The 24,088-nt window shown below is 42.4% G+C and overlaps 1 protein-coding gene across 1 annotated transcript in view; it reads right to left on the bottom strand.

Moving 5' to 3' along the window:
- Window positions 1-22,352, bottom strand: part of LOC136437961 (DNA excision repair protein ERCC-6-like) — a 52,841-nt gene extending 30,489 nt beyond the window's left edge. The window contains exons 1-13 of the mRNA XM_066432566.1: window positions 22,258-22,352; window positions 19,955-20,011; window positions 17,116-17,309; window positions 14,350-14,543; window positions 13,292-13,417; window positions 11,984-12,152; window positions 11,158-11,283; window positions 8,616-8,708; window positions 7,077-7,255; window positions 5,306-5,417; window positions 4,342-4,460; window positions 2,378-2,585; window positions 1,375-1,488 (exon numbers count right to left, since the gene is read on the bottom strand). Of these exons, the coding sequence (XP_066288663.1) occupies window positions 1,375-1,488; window positions 2,378-2,585; window positions 4,342-4,460; window positions 5,306-5,417; window positions 7,077-7,255; window positions 8,616-8,708; window positions 11,158-11,283; window positions 11,984-12,152; window positions 13,292-13,417; window positions 14,350-14,543; window positions 17,116-17,309; window positions 19,955-20,006 (1,686 nt within the window). The 5' untranslated portion in view covers window positions 20,007-20,011; window positions 22,258-22,352. The remainder of the gene's footprint in view (window positions 1-1,374; window positions 1,489-2,377; window positions 2,586-4,341; window positions 4,461-5,305; window positions 5,418-7,076; window positions 7,256-8,615; window positions 8,709-11,157; window positions 11,284-11,983; window positions 12,153-13,291; window positions 13,418-14,349; window positions 14,544-17,115; window positions 17,310-19,954; window positions 20,012-22,257) is intronic.
- Between the last annotated feature and the right edge of the window lie 1,736 nt (window positions 22,353-24,088).

Genomic DNA, 24,088 nt, shown 5'->3' with positions numbered 1-24,088 from the left:
TGAAACAGTCAGACGTTTCAGACAGTATCCACTGTCTTTCGTCAGTGACTAACGATAGGACTGAGAACACCAGGTTTTATACCAAAACTCTGAATAGATATGTTAATGAGGTAAAGACAATTTAGGATGTCTTGAAGTAGTCTTTAAAAAGAAGAATAATTCAAGACTAAGTTTATGCCAATAGTTCAATTAGCTACTGTTGTTCTAGTACAGTAACTAAATGTTGCTTGTCCGGGGGTGGGGGGTGGTGGGCAGTGCATTATCCCAGGTGCCTGAAAGTTGAACGCGTAGACCCCCTTTCCTGTTGAGGGCGGGGTTGTACATCCTCTCATATATTGCTTCTCTAATTCCCCGTTCGAACCAGCGTTCTTCACGATCTAGGATGTCCGTGGATTCGAGATTGAATGAGTGTCCCTGGTTGTGTTTTAGATGGTGGTAAATGGCAGAGGAGTAGCGGTTAGCGCTCTTTCTGCAATGTTCCTTGTACCTTTCTTTTAGTGGTCAACTTGTCTCCCCAATGTACATGTTATTGCAGTTCGGTTCCTCACATTTCAGTTTGTAGATGACATTGGCTTTGATGCCTTTTTCAGGCCTGTCTTTTGGATGGACTAGTTTCTGCCTGAGAGTTGAGTGAGGTTTGAAGTTAGTGGCAATGTTGAAGTTTTGGAAGATACATCTGAGTTTTTCCGATACTCCTTGGATGAAACGTCTGACTGTTTCAAAATCTTATCCAGTTGCTTGAGTAATTATTTTTGGCGTATCTTATTACCTGGATGTCTAACCTTCATCAATGCACTAACACTGCCCTGGCTGTGTGTCCTGAACAGCCAAACCAATATAATATTAGTTTTTTCCATTCCAACACAAGTAAAAATAAGTCCCAATTAGCATAATTTGCACTTCATTGTCTCTATCTAAGCTACCTACATACTGAATATCATGGAAATCCGTTGTTCCTTTGTTCAGTTATTCTCCTTAGAAGATTTTCACAAAAACACCCCTGCAGTTCCAGAGGAAGCTGCTAAGAGGCCCAAACCTACACCACTTCTTTATTACATCACAAGCTATCTGCCACCCAAAAATCAAGACCACAGCACATCCAGGTCAAAAGATACTAAAATTGAAGTTCTGTTGCAGTACCAAGGTCACATACCAGGGGGCCCAAAATCGACCTTAATTTTCGGCTTCACATCACCCGCCCACATACCAAATATCATCGTAATCCATCGAGAGGCTCTTGAGTTATGCTGACTGGAGTGGTGCGGAAACACAAACAGACAAACAGACACACAGACACACCTAAAACTATATCTCCATTTTTCATGGAGATAATAAGACATTTTTCATCGAGGTAAGTTATAGCTAGAGCGATACCTGTGTGGTGAGTAGGAAGACACTCCAGGACGGGTCGTTCTGAAACCTGCGGATCCGTTTGTCTCGATCCTCCAACTTGGTGATGGTGCCGTCGACCCGCATCACCTTGAAGCCCTAAAAATAGATGACAACAGGTTTGTTTCATCTGTAAATTTGCATTACAAATTCATACATTTTGACAAGTTGTACCTGCAATAGCCTTGTGGGTAGAGTGTAGGGATGCGTACCTAAACCCATTTTCAGGTTCAGGTCCGGACCTGAACCTAGAGGTTTAGGTTCAGGTCCGACCTGAACCCATGGCATATCTGACTAATTGCCAAACTTCTATTTACAAGTACTTGGAGTGTTCTTACATTGCACCGTGATACACATACATGTACTTTAGCCAGTGTAACACTGTTTGTCATGGAGCAAGACTGATATCATGTTATTGTACACTAACCTGAGAGTATAACACAATGCTAAGTCTGTTGTTTTCTTCTACCAGAATAAGGTAGAATTAAGTTCTTAAAAATGAAAGAAAAAAGTAATAATAATTACTGATCAAGATTGTGAAAGAAAAAATATTTTCCAGTGCAAAATCACTTTTTAAAGGAAACCAATAAATGAGATTAGACTGTCAAGTTGGAGTCCAAAACAAATCACATTAAGCTTGAGCCAATGCAATAAAAAATTAGAAAAAATATATACTTTAATTTCTTCATGAATTCGGCCTTTTTCTCATTCTGCTTTTCCATTTCAAACATTCTGGCATGCCCTTCATCTGATCAAGGCATCTGGTCTTCATTAGAAGTTCATTAGCAGCATGTCCCGACTCTTCAAGATGATGTCCAGCAGATCACCCTACACAGTATACACCATAGGAAGGACTTGCTTCATGTAACATCTTGAAGAAAACTTACCCGACTCTTCAAGATCATCTGGATGATGTCCAGCAGATCACCCTATACAGTATACACCATAGGAAGGACTTGCTTCATGTAACATCTTGAAGTAAACTTACCCGACTCTTCAAGATCTTCTGGATGATGTCCAGCATCTTCCTTGACTGTGAGAAGACGAGTGTCTGATGGCCCTCCTCCTTGAGACGTTCTAGCAGCTCCACTAAGACACACGTCTTCCCGGACTCTGCCATCAGCTGCTCGGTGGAGATGTTCTCAATGCTGTTCGCGGCCACCTCGTGAGCCATGTTGTCTTCGTCTGGGTCCATTCTGGAAAAAGGGAATCAAAACATTGATACAGTAGATTCCGCATATCTGTATAGCCCATTTGTCAGCGCAAATTATACGACTCCCCGAACTATACGACTGTCCGAACTAGCGATATTGACGTCCCGAAGGATGGGAGGGGAGGGTGGGGGGCGAATTGGATTTTGAGCAAGACACATGCACAAACACAGTAACGATATCGCAACTTTATTTTGTAAAAAAGCACAATCCGACCTTTTCGTCGATCTTTAACGTCAGCATATTGGATTAAATACTCGATCCATTTTGTTCAAATAAGGGCCCGAACTGCGTGGTAAAGTCCTGCCACATAAAAAACTCCCGCCGCATGTTGATCACGTGAAATCTTACAGTCAACCAATCAGAGCACAGGTTTTATGACGTGAACCAATCAGCGCGTAGAAAAATGAATATCAATGAGTAAACAAAGATGGCCGCCCAGCGTCACCCGACCTTCACCGCTTTATTTTTTCTGAAATCGCGACGTAAAGTACGATTCATCTACGCTACATAAGCAGGATTTTCACGGGGAAAGAATCTAAGGAATAGGTTCTCCGCCGAATACGGCCACAAATAACTGTAAATCGCGGCAAAATACAGCGTAGAGGCTCAAATGCTCCGACAAAAATCGTGTTTTTCTTTTCGTATTTTTGTTCACTTTCGAGATCACCGTATGTCAAAGGCACCGATATCGATTGTTTGCCAGCATGACAATAGCGAGTAACAAAAGAGTGTGGTTGTCGAACGGTAGACGGCGTCGCCACTCCCGAAACAACAATGCAAATCCAAAATTTAGCCTATAGTTGTGGGTCATTTTACGATAAAATCGGACAAGATTCTATACAATACCCCGAACTTTACGATTATGGGCTATACAGATATGCATTGCTTTTACAATTGAGTGAATGGTAAACGGTTTGGTGTTTTGGAATTCTATACAGAAAGACGAAATATACAGAAAAAAGGTATACAAATAATTGGCATATACTGTATGTTACTTCCTTAAAACCAAATATCAAATTACAATTTCTAGCACCCTCGTTAAACCAGGACCCCATATCGCTCCACGTTACATCAGTCGCGAAAGGGGCCCTGGTAAAAAGACCCATCACATATGGTTATGATGACGTCGCCACCAAAACAGCTTCAGCCAATCAGAGGGTTTACTTCGTCTCATCGGAAGCCAGCGCGCAAAGAACGCTGGGAAGCTATCAACCAATCAGGTTACGTGTTACGGCTAGCTCATTAACTGCCATTTGTGCCAAATAAGGTCAGCTCATTAACTATTCATGAGCAAGTCTCGTCGACCTGCCATAACCATATGTGACGGATCTTTTTACCAGGGCCCTTTTCGCGACCGATGTAACATGGAGCGATATGGGGTCCTGGTTTAACGAGGGTGATAAAATGTAGAATTCAATGTTCATTTGCACCAGCTTACATCTGCAGCAGCTGCATCTGACAACAATATGTAACCGCATGAAGGTTTATCTGGGATGATAATCGACATAGTAAAAAAAATTGTGCTTGTGCTGTTCATTGTGCTTGTCGAAAAGAGCTAGGGGAATCTAGAGCTAGGAGAGAGAGAGAGGGAGAGAAAGGGAGAGAGGGAGAGAGAGAGACACAGAGAGAGAGACAGAGAGAGGGAGACAGAGAGAGACAGAGAGAGAGAGGGAGAGAGAGAGAGAGGGAGACGGAGAGAGAGAGAGAGAGAGAGAGAGAGAGAGAAATTAAGTCTCACCCGTCCTCTCCATCCAGACCGAGCTGTGCACACGCCATGGTGGACAGCAGCCGGGGGTGATCACAGATCTTCTTCAGCACGTTCAGCTCTGCCAGGGGCGACCTGGTCGTCATCAGCAACTGTACAAATCACAGACCAGGCTTTTAGCCAGGCATGGGTCCATGCGTCATTTGGACGCATGATACTAAAATAACAAGAAAACTGGACGCCCTCTTTTTCAGCTGACCGGACAGAGGGCCCCCTGTTTCCCTGGTAATTACAGACACGTGTTACAGTGTCACTGATGCTTTTTTAGTCCTACCAGACACTGGGACAGCATGAACTGATTGACATGAAAAGCTACCATGAAATTGTTAATCCATAGAGCCCATTGGGAGACTAGAGCACACCAACCACCCCCCCCCCCCCGGCATCACTGCACCCCCCTTCCCCATTTTTGGACCCCTTGTCTTTAAATCCTAGCTAAATGCCTGTCACAGACAATCATCCGGTTTTGTTTTACCTTGGACATTCAGGGCTCGAAGTACTGCATAAAATTGGAGCTGTGTATCTACTTTTTGACCGTGGAAATATCATTACCCACTTATTTGATGCATTTGAGTAAATTCATTTTCTATAACTACATGTACACACCTCATCACTATGTACGAATACAAATTATGCAGGAGAATTAAAATATGTACATCAAAGTCCTAAGATGTCAGTTAATGTCCATGCTGCTGTGCAACCCTTCATGTCTTTGAATGCATATTTGTTACAGCAGTGTGAGGGTTAAAATAAGGCAAAGGTAGTACCGATCCCATAGCCTTTTTGAGGCCGTGGGGGCATTGGGGCAAAGTCAGGTACTCATTTTTACACCTGGGTGGACTGCGGACAGTAATGTAAAGTGCCTTTCTCGGGGGCACAACATTGGTGGTATGTCAGGGGATTCAAACCCAGAACCTCTGGATCCTGAAATACTTGCCTCTTTAACCCTGTCCAGACTAAGGAAGTCCTTGTAGATCTGCTGCTGGGCTTGGGACAGGATGACCCACAGGATCAGGTCGTTCTTCCGCTCCAGCGACGGGAAGGAGTTCCTACAAAACAGGATTAACACGTACACATGGATGTTACGCTCGTTCTCATTCAAATGTACACATTTTGTAATCTCCGTTACCGATTGAAATAAGACGTTCCTGGCATTAGGATATGCCACATATAAGATGTCAAACTGTAGTTTTTATGACGACTTAAAACTTTTCTAGCTTTTAAAAACAGCAGTTACGTACCTTATATGTGGCATATCTTAATGCCAGGAACGTCTTACTTCTAACGGTAACAGAGATTACAAAATGTGTACATTTAAATGAGAACGAGCGGTTAAGGACCCACATGTTACAAACCTTATCCTGTTTAAACCTTGAAGAAAGACTCCCCTCAAATCCCCTCAACTGATCAGACAATACTTTATGTGCCCTATTCCTCAGGGGCAACCCCTCCCTCCCACTACCCATCAATTGCCAAATCTTCGATATTGTGTTCAATTCTATCCCAAAGACTGGAAGCTCTGTTAGATTGGTGAGCCAGCTTGTGCATATTCTGTGATTATTTCGTTTTGTTATTGTTGTTAAGTAGACTATTATGTAACCTTTATAATTATACATTCCTTTCGCTGTATTACTGTTATTTCTATGTTATGATTTTGACTTAGTCTGTCTTGTCATTTGCTGTTAGCCTGAGTTATATATTACGTTGTAATCATTTGTCTCTTTTGTTATCTCTGACCATCAACTGTATTTTCTGTATTTTATGAGCAGAAGACCATCGTAAGCAGATATGCTTGTTATCTAATGCTCATTAAATGTATGTGAATAAAATAAAATAAACATGTTTGTTTTCTTAGCCATTTTATACCTAAAACTGTAACAACAGATACAGGAGAGAGTTGAATATCAATTTAGACTAATCTAGTTTGATTCAGGATTACTTTATTTAACCTTTTTTTGCCAGATTACCTAACAAGATAGAAATGTTTTTATTTGTACTTTGTTCAAGTTTTTTTGGAATCAGGTTTTGGACTTTCCGGTTTTTGGAGTTGGTTGTTGGATGCAACAGGTCCGAATCAGGTCCAGTGAACCGATATCCATCCCTACCCGGCCAGGACCGACAGACGGGTCTTTAAGACGATCCTTCATCAGTGACTTAAGATAGTGGATGCTTTCTGAAATGTCTGACCGTTTACTAAACTTATCCAGTTGCTTGAGTAACTTGTGTTACATATTCCACAATTGATAACCGTAAAATCCCTATTTACGTACGCACTTTTTAAACTTTCCAAGTCGCAAGCAAGTGCTCCAGGCTGACGACAAAGTCGGGGTGCGTACGTTAGGAGGGGTTCTTCCTCGGAAAAATCGCATATCAGCTTGAGAGTACGGTACATCTTCATGCAAATGAAGTGTGGAATGCTACCACACAATCAATCAGTAATAAAGAATAAATAATACATATATTTGAATTGTTTGACATTTTCTACCCAGAAACATTTTCTCAGTAACCCTTTCAGTCGGTAAACATCATCGGAAGGATGATCATGTCAACCTCTAACTATCCACCAAAATGCTGGAGTGCGTACGTTAGGAGGGTTTTTCCCCTGAACGTTTCAACTCACTGAGTCAGGCCCGCAATCGTCCCCAAATCGGGGGTGCGTACGTTAGGAGGGATGCGTACGTAAAAAGGAATTTTACGTTACCCCTTACCCCGAGGCTTGTTCCTGGTCGGCTCTGGCCCCTTCGTTAGGATCCGTGTTCTCCTTGTCAGTCGGCATTACTTCGCCCTTGGTCCTCCTCAAGAAGTACGGATCGATGATGTGTCTCAGGCTCTCCGACATCTTGTTTCCCAGGTGAATTTCACCCGCTGTGGCGTCCTTCTCTCTGGCCTGCGCAGTGGACAGGAACATGTACAACATTTAGCCTGCGTTACACAATTTCTTGCTTAGGCTATTAGCTAGCAGGGTGTCTAGGCGTCTTCTGGACGCCCTACACTAAGAAAACAAAAGAATTTGACCTGGGCAGTGGACAGGAACATGTACAACATTTAGCCTGTGTTACACAATTTCTTGCTTAGGCTACTAGCTAGCAGGGTGTCTAGGCGTCTTCTGGACGCCCTACACTAAGAAAACAAAAGAATTTGACCTGGGCAGTGGACAGGAACATGTACAACATTTAGCCTGCGTTACACAATTTCTTGCTTAGGCTACTACTAGCTAGCAGGGTGTCTAGGCGTCTTCTGGACGCCCTACACTAAGAAAACAAAAGAATTTGACCTGGGCAGTGGACAGGAACATGTACAACATTTAGCCTGCGTTACACAATTTCTTGCTTAGGCTACTAGCTAGCAGGGTGTCTAGGCGTCTTCTGGGCGCCCTATACTAAGAAAACAAAAGAATTTGGTCCCCCCCTTTTGCAGGAGACACCCAGAGGACACCCTGTTTCACTGTTAATTACATACACATGCTGCATTTCTCTGTGCATTACACTTGTTATATTATCAATAATTGAATATCATAGTCTAAAACTTGGTGTGATTTGCTGGAAGAATACTAAATGGGAGCAGATGCTGTAATTTATTTTTGTTTCTTTGCCTCATTGGCCTCGTTTTCATTCTGACTGTGGCATGAGAATGCCATTCTGTATTGTATTGTGGGCTTTTCAATCTTAAATTTAAAGGAGTCCTAAACTCCAGAGGGGGGAGTTATTTTCCAATAGATGATAATTTTAGGAAGTAAAAATTGATTTTGAAAAAAGCATTCAGTATTCTACTGAATTCCCCAGGTGATCCTCTATTTTCTGATTAATTAAATTAAACAACCTCAGCCTATGGCCTAATACAATGTGCCTGACAAGGCCTGACAAAAGTTAGATTATAAAAAGAATGTCAGGGTGGTTAAGAAAACTCGTATTGCTATGTGTTCTTTTATATCTCATTAACAATTGGCCTTCTTATTGTGCTTAACCAGCCTCATTTATGCCGAAAATATCCATGATTAATGATGTATGTTTACGCATAGGGAATACATGGGTAGGGTCTGCACGGGTTTAATGAGTATCATATTGTTTTAAAAAACACACCTTGTGTAATTCACCATAAGCAAAATTCTGTAAAAAAGTCGGCTGATTATGTATTCATTGACACATAATCTAGTGGAAAATAACACCGCCTTCTGCAGGAGTTTAGGACTCCTTTAAGCTCCCCTTTATGCTCACTCTTGCCAGAAATAGTGATTACAGGGTACCTACCCTTGTGATGGGATTCTCATACTCCATCTTGAATGTTTTTGCCGTGCCGAGAAGCGTCCCTTGGGAAACAAAGTCGAACAGCGACCACATCTCCTGTACAGTCACACAACAAACATGGTTACAAAATTAGAGTCCATTCCAAGTCACCACGAGGGTTGTTATTGTCATAATTTACAAATGTTTTCAATCTATTGTAATTATTTGTGTGAGAGATTTTTTGCTTTAGAAATATTTTGAATGTGATTTCAACTTTATAAATATTCCTCCGGTTTTCTAAAACTACATAAATATTCCTCATGTGGAATATGATATTTCTAACAGTTTCGAAATAATGGTAACAGCATTCTACCATTATTTACAATTCTTTACAATTTCTAACCATTATCTACCATTATTTGTAACATCTTTATAAATAGGTCAGAGGGCTGTGAAGAAAACAATTCACACATCATTGCGAAGTATAGGGAAGAATGCTCTCCACAAAGTACCCAACAGTGTCCTGCAGTGAAATCTTAAGATATACAAAAGCAGACAGAAGGGCTGGATTAGCACCTACATTTATGGGGGCAATCACCAGTCTACCATTATCATTATCTACCATTTTTTGTAAATATTTCTAAACCTGAAAGAATCATGTAGATGTTTATAAATTATTCAAAATAAAGAGATTTTTGTGCAGTAACTTTCAAAATGTTTCTAAACTATCTAACTGAATTTGAATAAATTCAAATTTTCATATTCAATCTTTTAGAAAAATTTAGAACTATTGTTGCTCAGATATTCTTTTATTAGAAATAATTCCAAATTATTACAAATATCATTCAAAAACCCTCTTGGTGACTTGGAATGGACTCTAATATACTTCTCTCGCAAATGGTGGGCAAGATTTACATGTAGTTAGCCTTCAAACTACAGCTATAATCTTGGATACCCTTACCATTCATTCAATGTTATACAGGTTATCTTTACACAAACAGACTTGGGATGGCGACTAGGGTGCACCAGAAATTAGAATGTTTCTGCTGCTGGATCAAGGATACTGTACTTTTTCAGAAAATATGTATATACATGTACCTCCAAAAACGGTGTGCACTTTCCAATATCTTGCACATCCATGTTTTTCTAGGTCCAAATTACGTCCGAATTATCAGAGTATGGAGGGCTCTGAACAATTGCTACATGAAGAAGACATGTCCCTGTAGCTCAACTGGTAGTAGCATCACAGTTGAGCTCCTGGTTCCAACTACATGACTTGTACTTGGTAATTGGGAGACCCGGGTTCAAATCCTGGGACAGTTCATCTCTGTTGGGGCTGCATCCCTGGCATCTTACGTAAGGCTACACCAAGTAATTTTTATGGATGACGTCCTTTGGAGATCTAATGCGAGAGCGCGAAAAAACAACAAGAAGGGCCGAAAAAACAAGATGCCTAGATTTGAAATATAATAGTCGGCGACACATGTTGGGACACAAATTGAATTATAACAACTAACAATTCTTTTATTCATCATGAAAACAGCTATAATTTGAATAAATCAGTTGAAGTTGAACAGCAGTTGTTGTCCTGTCCTGTTTCTTTCCATATCCCATTGATTTTGCGGGCCTGCAGAAACATAGTATATTAAAAAGGAACTCTTTGGTCATAGTTACAGGAAGCATAATTTCTTGTGTTTTTTTCTGGGAACAGACCAAAATCAATGCGCGCGCGGACGTCATCCATAAAAATTACTTGGTGTAGCCTAAGGGATGAAAAATGGGGGTCCCGTGTTCGAGGAAGCGCTTCAAACATGACTGTGTTACAGGTGAAAGGGCTAGCAACCCCTCCCTGTAATTAAGAATATACCCTGCTACTGAACCAGCAAATAAACTATCTGATCTACGTGCCTTTATAGGCACAACAGTAGTACAAGGTGAACAGCCAAACAACAACTAAGTACTAACAGGAAGAATCTGATGGGGTCGTGTGGCGTAACGGCAGGATTTCCGATTCAGAACCAAAGGGTTCCGGGTTCGAATCTCCTGCTGCCACCAATCTTGTGCCTTTGGGAAAAAAGGCACTTAACACGATTTTCCCCACTCCACCCAAGTGTAAAAATCGGGTACATTATGTGTGTGGGTCACAACATCAGCAATAGCTGCCTGTGTCCCACGTAGGGGTGGATACCGGTTCGCTGGACCTGATTCGGACCTTAATAACATCCAAGAACCGAGTCCAAAAAACCTGAGTCCAAAAAAAAACTGAACAAAGTAATATATTTTCTATTTTGTTTGATAAAAAGTGTTTTGAGTCTCCCCTTTGACAAAAAAGGCATTTAAAGTAAGTGCAACATTCAAATATCAAACACTGGTTTATTTTGAAAGTCTTCTCACCAACAAACTTTTATGGTTGTGCGTGTCAGTATTAATTCTCTATGCTTAATATTGTTCTAATAAAACAAAACATCAACTGGACATTCAGGTCCGGACCTGAACCTAAATCTCTGGACCTAAACTTGGACTTGGACCTTATGAAGCCGAACCAGTATCCCTACTAGATACCCACCCTGAGGTTGTTCTGAATTGGTGTTCCAGTCAGAATGAAACGGTTCCTGGCAGGGATGGCATGGCATGCCTTTGTCGTCTTGGTGGGGTTCTTTATCTTGTGCCCCTCGTCAAGGATGACATAGTCCTGTGCAGGGTACAATAAATGAAAATTAAGTTTATTGCATATTCATGCCTCATTGCGGCTAAATGAGTAATAGTAAAACTATGCTATGTGTAATCTCTATCTATAGTTAAGGCTACACCAATTTAATTTCTTGGTTAACGGATTTTTTTTCAATTTTAGCAAGAAAATAATCATTAAAAGAGAAGGCTGGGGTAAAAAAACTTGCACCTGACCCTGTTCACACCCTGAAACTGTGTGCACCAGAGTACAGACTTTCCTCTGAGAATGTGAGATTCTGTTTTCATGTTGATTTTGATGCCCACCCAGCCTCTTCGGCTTATGTATATAAAAGTGTGCCAAAAAAAACTTAACGGATTTGGTTGCCGATGTGCCAACAACTAGCACATTTGCCACCAAGAACCGACTGTACAATCTATTTCTAATCCAAGACAAGACCACAGCACGTCCAGGTCAAAAGATACAAAAATTGAAGTTCTGCTGCAGTACCAAGGTCACATACCAGGGGGCCCAAAATTGGCCTAGAATTTCGGCTTCACAACACCCGCCCACATACCAAATATCATTGTAATCCATCAAGAGGCTCTTGAGTAATGCTGACTGGAGTGGTGCGGAAACACAAACAGACAGACAAACAGGCAGACAGACAAACAGACACACCAAAAACAATATCTCCATTTTTCATGGAGATTAGAAACCCTACCCAGACGAATTCCTTGTAGTCTATCTTCGCCACCTGTTCCCAGTTGTTGGCGACCATGCCGTAGCTCGTGAGGACCACGCCGCCCTTCCGCTGAACACGCTCCAGATTCCTGGTGCGTTCCCGCGAGTTGGAGCCATGGAACAGCTTCACCCGGATTTCTCCCCCAGCCCTGAAGATGTGTAAAAAGAAATCGTTGAATAAATTCATCAGTCACGTGTAATAACAGTTACAAGAATATTCCTCAAACAGTGACTTAAAAAAGAAGGGTAGCGAAATACGCACCTCCAAATTTTCGACGTCTCCGGTACGTCTTGTTCACGAAGGTTGGGAGCTGCCCAAGTCCTACTTACCCGTACTCAAGGATGCGGGGGAGGCAGGACTATCTTCATAAGTCTCGGTCTAGTCTTGTGTTCTCGCGAGACTAGGTCACTCCGTGAACAAGACGTACCGGAGACGTCGAAAATTTGGAGGTGCGTATTTCGCTACCCTTCTTTTTTAAGTCACTGTTTGAGGAATATTCTTGTAACTAAGTGTAAAAAGAAATGTTGTGACCAGAGAGGCAATATGTAGGTATAATACAAAGAGAGCATTCATTAATGCTGTATTATCAATGGCACAGTTCAGAATTCTCCTGAAGCGCTGAAGATATGAATGAATGAATGGTTTATCAATAACAAGTGTTGCATGGCAGCTAAAAGTTGAATTGCGTACACTGTACAATATCTCATAAAATACAAGGAAAATACAACTGATGTCTCTGCCCCTGGACCCCGTCAGGGGCTTAAGGCAGCCCCAGAACCCCTGCCCCGATGCTGTGAAAAAAAATGGCGACAACACTGAGCTATGTGCAATGATAGTATAAAGTCTGCCAGCCATATGAATGCTGTTTGTGACTAGAGCTGTGTACCGATACAGTACCGGGTACAATCAGTTAGGTACAGGTCCAAAATACCTGACCCTGCTGTATCGGTGCTGGACCTGACTCAGGGGATGGCCACTTTGACAGTTAAAATTACTATGAAATTACTGTGGCAGTGCTCTAAAGCCACTTTAAAGCACAGAAAACACATTTGCATGGCTGGAGTCAAATTTTCATCTGTGTTTTCATAAAAATAATACCTAGCACAATTAAATATTATGTTTTTACCAGTTCAAACATGCTTTTGTCCTTATTGAAAATCTAGCATTTTTCGAACAAGTAGTTTAGGTACAGGTTCAGGTCTGGACCTGTACCTTAACCCGTGTACCTTTTCCTGTACCTAAATTTGTTTAGGTACACAGCTCTAGTGAATGCTGTTTGTGACTGACCATTTCTCCAGTTCTCTCTCCCAGTTGGTGATCAGAGCCACAGGTAGAACGATGAGAACACTGTGGATTTTCCCCTGGAGAAACATCCCGTAGAGAAAGGCTGTCACTTGCACGGTCTTACCCAGCCTGGGAAGACAAAGCAGTCCAGTTTAGAGTCATTAAAATACATACAGAGTACAAGAAGGTGGATTCCGCATCGCTAGAGGTGCCTGCGAGACACCCTCATAGATCAGGCCCCCTACGCTCCATGTTACATCGGTCGCGAAGGGGCCCTGATTACCAGCCCCGTCAGACATGGTTATGGCGACGTCGCCACCAAAACAGCTTCAGCCAATCAGAGTGTAAGGACAGGCGGAGGGAAGGGCCTCTGTTAAATGGGCTTCCCAGCGGCAGCGAAAGCCGAGCAATTATTCATGAGCAAGTGTCGGCGACGTCGCCATAACCATGTCTGACCGGGCTAGTAATCAGGGCCCCTTCACGACCGATGCAATGTGGAGCGTAGGGGTCCTGATTTATGAGGGCGCTGCGAGAGGGCAAGGACCGAGGGTGATGTTATAGTTATACCCACCTGAAAAAACACATGTTTCCATGTGAAAAGTTCAGAAAAGTTGGTACAAAATGTAACAACATCAATTTCAAAGTCTGCATCCGGTGTTTGACTTTTGGGGGCACGTGAACTGCATTGAAATCATTTAATGGAAGCCTTATAAGTTTGATGCATGTGCAATACTGTAAAATATAGACTGGTCCGGAACACTTGTAAGTTGTATCTAACGTTATCCCGGCAAATATATGGCATAAATGTAGATATACATTTTCTAGATGACAACAGCCATGGCAGTACACAAAATGGCGACTGAAGTCATGGTTCTCATTGACCAATGATGGACAAACATCAAATGATAATATTCTAGATACTAGACGTTTATAATGAGGTGAAATGTACTGAAATTTTGCCTTACTCCAGCATATTTTTGGGGAAAGAAAGTATTTTAACCGGCTTTTAAAGTAGAACATTAACATCTGGATTTATATGTTATGATAGAGCCCCAACATACCCCATGTCATCTCCCAGGATGCCTCCCTTTCCTTTAACTGCCAGGCGGTGGAACCATTTGACTGCATCTTGCTGGTATGGATACAGCTTGTTGTAGACATGTTTGGGGAGACGGAACCCTTCACTGACCAACACCATCCCATCATCTTGGTCTTCTTCCTCCTGCTCTTCCTCATCGCTTAACATGAGGAATGCCTGAAAAAACAACCAAATGAGTCCGAAGTAGGGGTAGATACCGGTTTGCTGGACCTGAATTGGATCTATATAACATCCAAGAACCGAGTCCAAAAAACCTGAAAGCCAAAAACCTGGGTCCAAAAAAAACTGAACAAAGTACAAATATATGTTTCTATTTTGTTTGATAAAAAGTGTTTTGATTCTCCCCTCTGACAAAAAAAGGCATTTAGAATAAGTGCCACATTCAAATATCAAAGACTGGTTTGCCTTGAAAGTCTTCTCACCAAGAAACTTTTGTAGTTGTGCGTCTCTGTATTAATTCTCTATGCTTAATACTGGAATAATAAAACAAAACATCAACTGGACAGGATCAGGTCCAGGTTCAGGTCCGGACCTGAACCTAAACCTCTGGACCTAAACTTGGACTTGGACCTTATTAAGCCGAACCAATATCCACCCCTAGTCCGAAGGACACAAATTTCCATGAAGTAATTCTGGTGTTTGTAGTGCAGGTGAAAGCGTTTGGTACCCTCTTTACGAGGAATAAATTCTTTAAAGGCACCCAAAGCACTTTATGAGACATGAAAACTGGAAATATTCTAGTTGCTGTAATCTTAATGAAATTGACAATTAATGCCACTGTTTACCACATTTGCATTCAGATTTGTTATCAAAAGTGCGCAAAAATGGCACAGAAATAAGCTACATGTTGATCTTTTAGTTTCACGCGCCTACTGTAAATACTGTAGATACTATAGCCCCACCCACCTCCGTAAAAATGCAAAATTAAAATATAAAAATGCAAATATTTGACAGACATGCAGTCACTCTAAATGTGATGGACAGTCAGGATCAGTCTATTAGGGATTGGATTTTCTATCAGTTCTCACCACACAACGACATCGTATCTTTGCTTGTTTAATGTGGATATGTAATGGTAGTGTTATTGAAACTTACTACCGGTATGTGTAGGAATCATCTGAATGACTACAAATTTGAGTTTTTCTAATCGAGTTTCAATCTTCATGAAATGCTCTGGATGCCTTTAAAACCTGTTTCCATTATGTCCAAACAGTTGTCATAGACATCGGGCAGTAACCAGGGCAGTGGCCTAACCTCCGCTTGGAGATTAGCTGATTAGCTCCAGACAGGCGAGCAACAGATGGTTAATGGACTGTGCCACATTACTTTAAAGATGGGGGTGTCGTTCTATAATTCTGCATTACCTGAAAATACTGCTAGGGCGCCCCGAATTGCCATGCGTCATCGGGACCTCGATAACTACCGACATGCCCTGCCTCTGGACCAAGAAGCTGAGTCTAGATCCTGGGTGTGTCGCTTAGGCTACACCAAGTGATTTTTATGGATGATGTCAGCGCGCGCATTGATTTTGGTCTGTTCCCAGAAAAAAAAAAAAATTCCGCTGCCTGTAACTATGAACAAAGAGTTCCTTTTTAATATACTATGCTTCTGCAGGCCTGCAAAATCAATGGGATATGGAAAGAAACAGGGCAGGGCAACAACTGCTGTTCAACTTCAACTGATTTATTCAAATTATTGCTGTTTTCATGATGAATAAAAGAGTTGTTAGTTGTTACAGTGTTCTCTCATTCAATTTGCGTCCTAACATGTGTCGTTGACTATCATATTTCAAATCTAGGCATCTTGTTTTTTTCGGCCCTTCTTGTTGTTTTTTTGCGCTCTCGCATTAGATTTAGGGTCTCCAAAGGACGTCATCCATAAAAATTACTTGGTGCAAGGACATTATATAGGCTTGGTGTAGCCTTACCTGACATGCAAGGTGCTGGAAAGAGCTAGGGGAATTTCCCCGGTACAATGACACTGTAAAATTTATACCATACATACATGTAGCATAGATGCCTTCTCTGTCACGAACAAGTGGAAGAATACCTTATCAATGAGTACCTTACTACCTACCCTGGGAGAATCGAAGACTAAAAATTGTTAGTGGGGGCATGGTGGATTCGTGGGGGCTAACAAGACGAAGGGGCCCGGTAAAGTTTCCAGGGGCACGCGTGTGGTGGGTGGTCGTGCCAAATTCAGGGTCTGGTCTCCCAGGATATAGAGTACCTGTTAGGTATTCAGAGAGCTAAACTGGTTCAAAATCACTTTCACTTTTCACGTTCTAGAGAATTTGTGTTCCTAGACTATTATCATTTAGGTAGATGTCATCGACCAATCAAAAGGCTCCATTTGCGGGTCTGTAATCTTTACACAGACCCGCTTTTGCGTCCGAATGTTCGACAGCGGCGCAACTGGAACACTCGAAATGCATTCTAAACATTCTATAGAAGCCCGTGTGATGCGGAACACCCGTAGCAAACTTTTTGCGGCCCAGGTATGACACAAAATCAAACACTGCTCACAGTACTACTAACTACTGGTACAACATGGACAATGGCTATATGATAATAACGTTAATGACCCGCTTTCCTTCGGTCTATACGGTGTGATAGGGCTTCGCGACCTTTATTCGGCGGTTATAGGAACGACCATGCCTTATCACACCGTATAGACCTCAGGGCGGGTCATTAACCCTATATCATAAACTTCAACCATCCTTTCCCACCTCTATCTTCGTGATCTTCTTCTTCACTTTCTCGGTCGGGTATAGCTTCTGTGCCTCCCGGAACTTCTGCAGGGCCTTCTGGAGGTTGCCCTTCTCCTGCTCCTGCTTGGCTCGCATGATGAGCTTGTTGAAGAGGGCCTTAGAGGAGGCATCTAGCATGCCCATACCGGAGGGTCCTGGCTTGGCACCATCTCCTGTGAACATACAAACACAACACACAAAATTAATCTGTGCGCTAAGCAATATTAGGGCACTGAAAGTCACATATTCAAAATTAATCTTTTTCTGATTTCTATCGATAGTAAGTTTAGATAAGCACTAACCCAATGCATATCGACCACCATGGAGCAAAAATGCAATGTCGTTGTGTGGTGTAAACTCATTGAAGATCTGAGCACTTGGAGGCCAGCCATCATTTCAAATCTTCCGAACATGCACGATTCTGACCGATAAGTCCTCAACGTTTCCAAAGAAATAATCACGTGGTCATGGCTCAATGTGATTGGGCATTGTGACGTCACACGGCCGGAAGTTACCGAAAATTGTCGACAGAAAACGGTTACGGCTGGATTCTGGGCAGATTTTTGGGGGGAACCAATAAATAAAATACTCCTTTTGTGGCTTGCTTCTGTGCTATTCTTAAATGCCCAAAGTATGAAATAATGATGCAGATGTGCTAATATGGGGAAGTAAATGTCAATTTCAAAATGTCAAACCCAGAGGGTTGTCTGAGAACCCAGAGGGTTGTTTTTGACGGCGGAACATCTAAAGCTGTCAGGGTCACCTCTGGAGTCCCTCAGGGTACAGTGTTAGGCCCTTTGCTCTTTCTACTGTACATTTACGACCTCCCCAGTTCCGTAGATTCACACGTTCGATTATTTGCCAACGATTGCTTGATTTATCGAACTATCAGCACGCCTTCTGACGCACAAGGTCTACAGTCTGATCTTGATGCGCTAACAGATTGGCAAAATCGTTAGCTTATGTTGGCTTATGTCGTTCAATCCCTCTAAATGCCACATCCTCCATATCACCCGTAAAAAGCACCCCATCCTAACCCAGTACTCCCTAAGTGGAGAAGCCCTCACCGGTGTCAAGTCCCACCCCTATCTTGGAGTACAACTGTCCGACGATCTGCGGTGGGACACCCATATCAACTACGCCACTAGCAAAGCCGGCAGGGTACTAGGGGTCATTCGGCGCAATTTGACCCATTGTCCATCTAGGGTCAAGGCCACTTGTTACAAAGTGCTGTGGCCCCACTTGGAATATAGTGCCACCCAGTGTTTCCGCCAGAGGGGCGTCTTCCCGTCAAATGACGGCCTTATGTCGCTTTGGACGGCCTGAACTCAGACATAGGCCGTCCTCTTAAAAAAAAAAGACAAACTAAATGCCGAGAAATCGGGGAAAAAATACGAGAGGTCGGCATAATTTCTTTGTTTTTCTTTGTTACTGCGGGCGTGGGGACGCTCTTTGTCGTTGGACATTCACACTCTTTTGTTTGTTGCTAGCATGCTATTGTTAAGCTTGCGAAGAATCGATGTTGGTGCCTTTGGCATACGGTGATCTCATTAAAAACCCGTTTTTCAAGACTCAATCGAAGAAAGTCATCGAAGAAAACAAGGAAAAACGTAAACAAAACAAGAATTTCGCCCGTGCATTTCAGCCTCAACGTCGTGATTCGCCGCGATTCGCCATCATTTCTGACCGTATTCGACACAATATATATTCCTTTGAATGTTTTTCCGTGAAAATTCACCATATGTACCGTAGATAAATCGTAATTTTCGCTATGAATTCACATAAGTCGAGCCGGAACCTGCCCTGTCCCGGGCCGTCCGCCATGTTTTAAAGCTCATTGATATGCAAGGTTCTAAGCGCTGATTGGACCGCGTCATAAAAACCTGTGCTCTGATTGGTTGACAGCAAGATGTCACGTGACCACAGAGCGGGAAAACCCCTTTACACTGCCGGCGCTTCTGGTCAATATAGATCGCATTTAGTGACGATTGAAGCAGTATTATAGCGACCTTCGTAACAAATTGATTTTGAAAAATTAACAAAGTCTTTTCTGATCACAACATTCAGTTACTTTTCCTGGTCAATTAATTTTCGCGGTCCGGTCAATTAATTTTCGCGGTACGGTCAATAAATTTTCGCGGTACGGCCCTCCCCAAGTGGACGGCCTCTCAGTCGCGGTCTGGCGGAAACACTGGTGCCACCGTCTGGGACCCGTACACCACCAAAGGGATACAGGCGGTGGAGGCCGTCCAGCGCAGGGCCGCCCGTGTGACCCTGCATGACTACCGGCAGACTAGCAGCGTGACACAAATGTTCAATGACCTGCAGTGGACCCTTCTCTCTGAAAGGAGGAGCAACGCCCGCCTCACCTTTTTCAATAAGCTAGTTAATAACCACATCAATATCAACACAGGCGCACCCGGGGAAGCCACACGTTCAAATTTCAACCACTTTACGCCCGAACAGACTCTTACAAATATTCATACTTCCCCCGCACCATACCCGAGTGGAACGCCCTGCCTGGCGCGGTTGTTACGGCTCCCACCGTTGAGTCTTTCCACGCCAGGCTGGAGGCCTGCCCGCCTTAGCCTGGGACCTCCTCCCCCCCTACTTTGCCCCTAGCAGGGTTATTTGGGGGTATCCATGATGATGATGATGATGATGAATTTCAACTTCACCAAACAGAATTGTTTTCCCCAGAATATTTCAAGTTTTACCCCCTGAAATCGCTTAGGGCACCTTTAAATTAATTTATAGATTAATAGAAGTGACGAAGGACATTTCAAAATTATTATTTGCCAAATAATAAATCTCTTACCTTCCTCCAACCTCATCCTGCCCACAGCCTCTGCTGTGCCGTGTATACTCATAGTTCCTAAACAACAAACAAGAAAGAAAAACTCATCTTTGCTGCAATGCATAATAATTTTGTAAGAAAGTTCAGAGGATGGAAAGTGTTTCTCGCTCGAGGAAAACGTTTAGTCTCTACCAGAGTTAGTCTCAGACTAACTATGCCAGGGTTTCACTTGCAGGCGAAATGTGATCTTCACTGTGGACTGACTCTACTGGCTAATTATTTCTTTTTCTGCCGAATTCTACGATTCATACGCCCGTAAGAGGGCCTGGTGGAGGCTAGAAAACGTTGACAAGATGGCGTCTTTACTCCACCTGCCCCACATGTCGTCCAAAAATATCGCATGGCGTGGACAGCACTTCACGAAAGAACACATACTGTTTCACTGTAAAAACTCCCATATTCTGTCTCTTTGCTTCTTGCTTGGAGTCGCTAAAACTAAAACCCACGACGTCAAACGCGAGAAATCGTACTGACAGATCTATGTATCTATCACAGTCGCTAAAACTAAAACCCACGACGTCAAACGCGAGAAATCGTACTGACAGATCTATGTATCTATCACAGCAAATATATGTGCCATTTTTAAAAAGGGAGATAGAGCTGTCCCCGGCAACTACCGACCTGTATCACTGACCTGTATATCCTGCAAACTACTTGAACACATTATCCATAGTCATGTCATGAAACACTTAGAAAGTTTCAACATATTGACTGACTACCAACATGGATTCAGAGCAAAGCGATCCACAGAAACACAGCTTATATTGACAGCTCACGACATAGCTGGCGCACTGAACAGTAAAAAACAGGTAGATCTAGCAATTCTTGATTTTACTAAAGCTTTCGATAAAGTCCCACATAGCAGACTCATCACTAAACTAGAGCACTACGGAATTCAAGGCACCACACTAAATTGGTTGAAGGCTTTCTTGACCAATAGGGAACAGACGGTAGTGGTAGAAGGCAAGGCCTCAGCTCCAGTTAGAGTTGCGTCAGGCGTACCACAGGGAACTGTTCTGGGACCGTTACTCTTCCTCCTGTACATAAATGACTTACCAGACCAGCTTGATTCAAATGTTAGGTTATTTGCCGATGACTGCCTGTTATATATAGAGTTGTCCACACAGAGTGATTCACAGCTTTTGCAAGAAGATTTGAACACACTCGAAGAATGGCAAAGCAGATGGCTAATGCAGTTTAATCCGGAAAAATGTTACATCATGCATATAACAAACAAACGAAACCCAATTGTAACCACCTACCAATTCTGTGGACAGGCTCTAGCAACAGCAAAGAGCCACCCGTACCTAGGCGTTACATTAACAACGGGGCTAAAGTGGAACACCCATATCAACAAAGTAACAACTAAGGCTAAACAGACATTGGGAGTGATCAAACGTAATTTGTGGGCATGCCCAGCAAAGGTAAAATCACTTGCATACACGTCTCTAGTAAGACCAAACCTTGAATATGCTGCAACAGTTTGGGATCCATACACAAAGAAGGATATAGATAAACTCGAGAGGGTGCAGAACCAAGCTGCCAGATTCTGCACGAACAACTATGAAAGGGGCGCCAGTGTAACAAAAATGAAAGCAGACCTGCAATGGATGTCACTTTAGCCTGGTTTCAGCCAAGCCCCGTGTCCGCCCGCCGCCTGTAACGGCTATCCACCGGGTAGGGGAGAGAAACCCCCGGACAGCTGGAGTTTGCGTTATACAGACTAATGTCACTTGAGGACAGGAGAACAATGTCCAGACTTTGCATGATGTACAAGATGACTAATAAACTTGTGGACGTACCGACTGATAAGTATCTAATGCCAGCTCAGAAGAGGACCAGAAATAGTCATGCTTTTAAGTACCAGAGTTATCAGCCAAGGATTGACGTGTTCAAAAATTCGTATTTCCCGAGAACCATAGTAGAATGGAACTCGTTGTCATCAAGTACTGTAGGAGCTTCATCACTAAGTAGCTTTAAAGAACGGTTGCAGTCAGATATGCAAAGACTAGGTGTAACAGACCGTTCGGTGTAATATGACCAGCTGCTGCCGCGCCGCGTGCCTGCGAAGCTGGTGTGTTACGCCTGATGGCGGTTATACCGGCTATATAGATACAGATACAGATAGACACTCGCGCGAAAAATCACCAACATGGCGCTCTGACACCACCTTCCAAATATTTTTATCCAAGCTTCTTCTTCTTCAAATATATCACACAAAAACCGTTTGGCAGCCAACGAGATATATCTTAGAGTGTGTCTACCTCTTTCTCTCTGGTCTGAGCGCGGATGAACGCAGATGACGCCACACAAACGGACTGAAACGGCACGTCTTCAGGAAAACCAAGTCTGAACAACATGCTCAGATGGTCTGAAATTTTCAAAATGGCGCTATTGTGTCACGTGATGCCATAATTTATGCGGAGGCGTTGCATATTTGAAGATTAAGGAAGTTGGTTTCTAATGTAATGTAACATTATGTGGTTTTAAATATTTCATAACCGATTTCACATTTTTGGATAAAAATATTTGACTCTGATACTTGAATTGACGTTTTGTAACCTTTGACCTCACTCAGCGGTACTTCCGGGTCCTTGCAGCATGCAGTACCACTATGCTCCGCCATACAGAAGCGACCTGAAATAAGCTTTTACATACGCATCAGACTAGACCCTAGGTTGGGTTACGTACAATTCATTTGGCTTTTCAATAGGGCATGAAACCGTTTTGACTGGTGTAAATGAAACTCATCGGTGCCATCAGTCAATATCACGTTCTGTCCAGTCCTTCGCCGCCTCTTACGCACTCATCCACCCATCAAATGATCAATACAAACTCAGATAATTCTTGGGCGAAAGCGTCATTCAGTTAGCCCAGCTAAGACCGATGAGAATCCAATTTCCAAAACGCTTTTATAATAATGCAGGGCTGAAACGTGGTAAAGTCGATGAAAATATAGATAAACACGGAAAGTAACAACTTGTACAAGTCGTATCAGAAATATTGTCATATTCATTTCAGCTTAAACAAACTATGAAGGAACTCAAAGTTTATACAAATGTAAAGTCAGCGGGTTGCTTTCCTTTTGGTAAATATTAACGTTTACAGAAACAGGATTGCTAAGAAATGATGGTCCTAAGAATGGTTCTTCAGGCCTAAAATGCAGCTCCGACTAACGCCATGCATATCAGAGTTAAACTTTGACCAAACCCACTGGGCGAGAGATCTTCAGAAGATCGGTAAGCCTACCGCGGACCAAATGTCTGGAACAGCCTACCGCCAGACACACGTACGGCTCCGAATCGGACTTCCTTTAAGAGACTCTTGAAGTAACGGAAATGAACTAAACGAACGGACACGGACCATGAACCAGCTTTCGCCCTACTTTATGTTTTATGTTGTAGAAATTGTATATTGTTGTACCATAAATATGTAATGAAATATGTTGATATAGTTATAAGGACTAAAATGACTGTGTATCTCAGTTGTATTGTAGCTGACCCTTACCTCTTCCCTCATGACCTCAATGAAAAGCGGCCTGCGTGCCGATTTGAGCTTATCATGAATAAACAAAGGTTCAAACAAACAAATGACCTTGCCTGGCTGCGGATCACGCGGACGTCAGGTGTGACCTGGGAACGCGCCTTCACTGCAGCTCAGAAATAGAAAAAGGTATATCATGCACCTGTAGAACTTACAACATAGGACAAATAACAAGTGCAATCTAGGATTACGTGGAAGTTATAAATTCTAATGTTGTTTCAATGATAGATGTCACAAAAGACGGTACAGCTGGCCACTTCCGTTTAGACACCACGGGGTAGCCCGTAGTCCAGCCTTCAGCACTTGTAGCTTTGGCCAGCTCCCCTAGATCCGCTAGTAACAAACAAGATGAAAACATAAAACAAGGTCAAACATGTGTTTTGAATAAATGCTAGCTTTTGAAAAGTGGAAATAAACATTTTTTACATTTTTTACATTTCAAAGACTAATAATTATAATATAACTCTTCATAGGATTTAAATATTGAAATAAAACTTACATTTCTGTAATCCCTGGTTTATTCTGTACCAGCCCACCAAGTTTCATTTGAAA

This window comes from Branchiostoma lanceolatum, chromosome 7 (genome assembly GCF_035083965.1).
Source record: "Branchiostoma lanceolatum isolate klBraLanc5 chromosome 7, klBraLanc5.hap2, whole genome shotgun sequence".
Classification (NCBI taxonomy): domain Eukaryota; kingdom Metazoa; phylum Chordata; class Leptocardii; order Amphioxiformes; family Branchiostomatidae; genus Branchiostoma; species Branchiostoma lanceolatum.
This window is presented reverse-complemented; position numbering and strand designations above follow the sequence as displayed.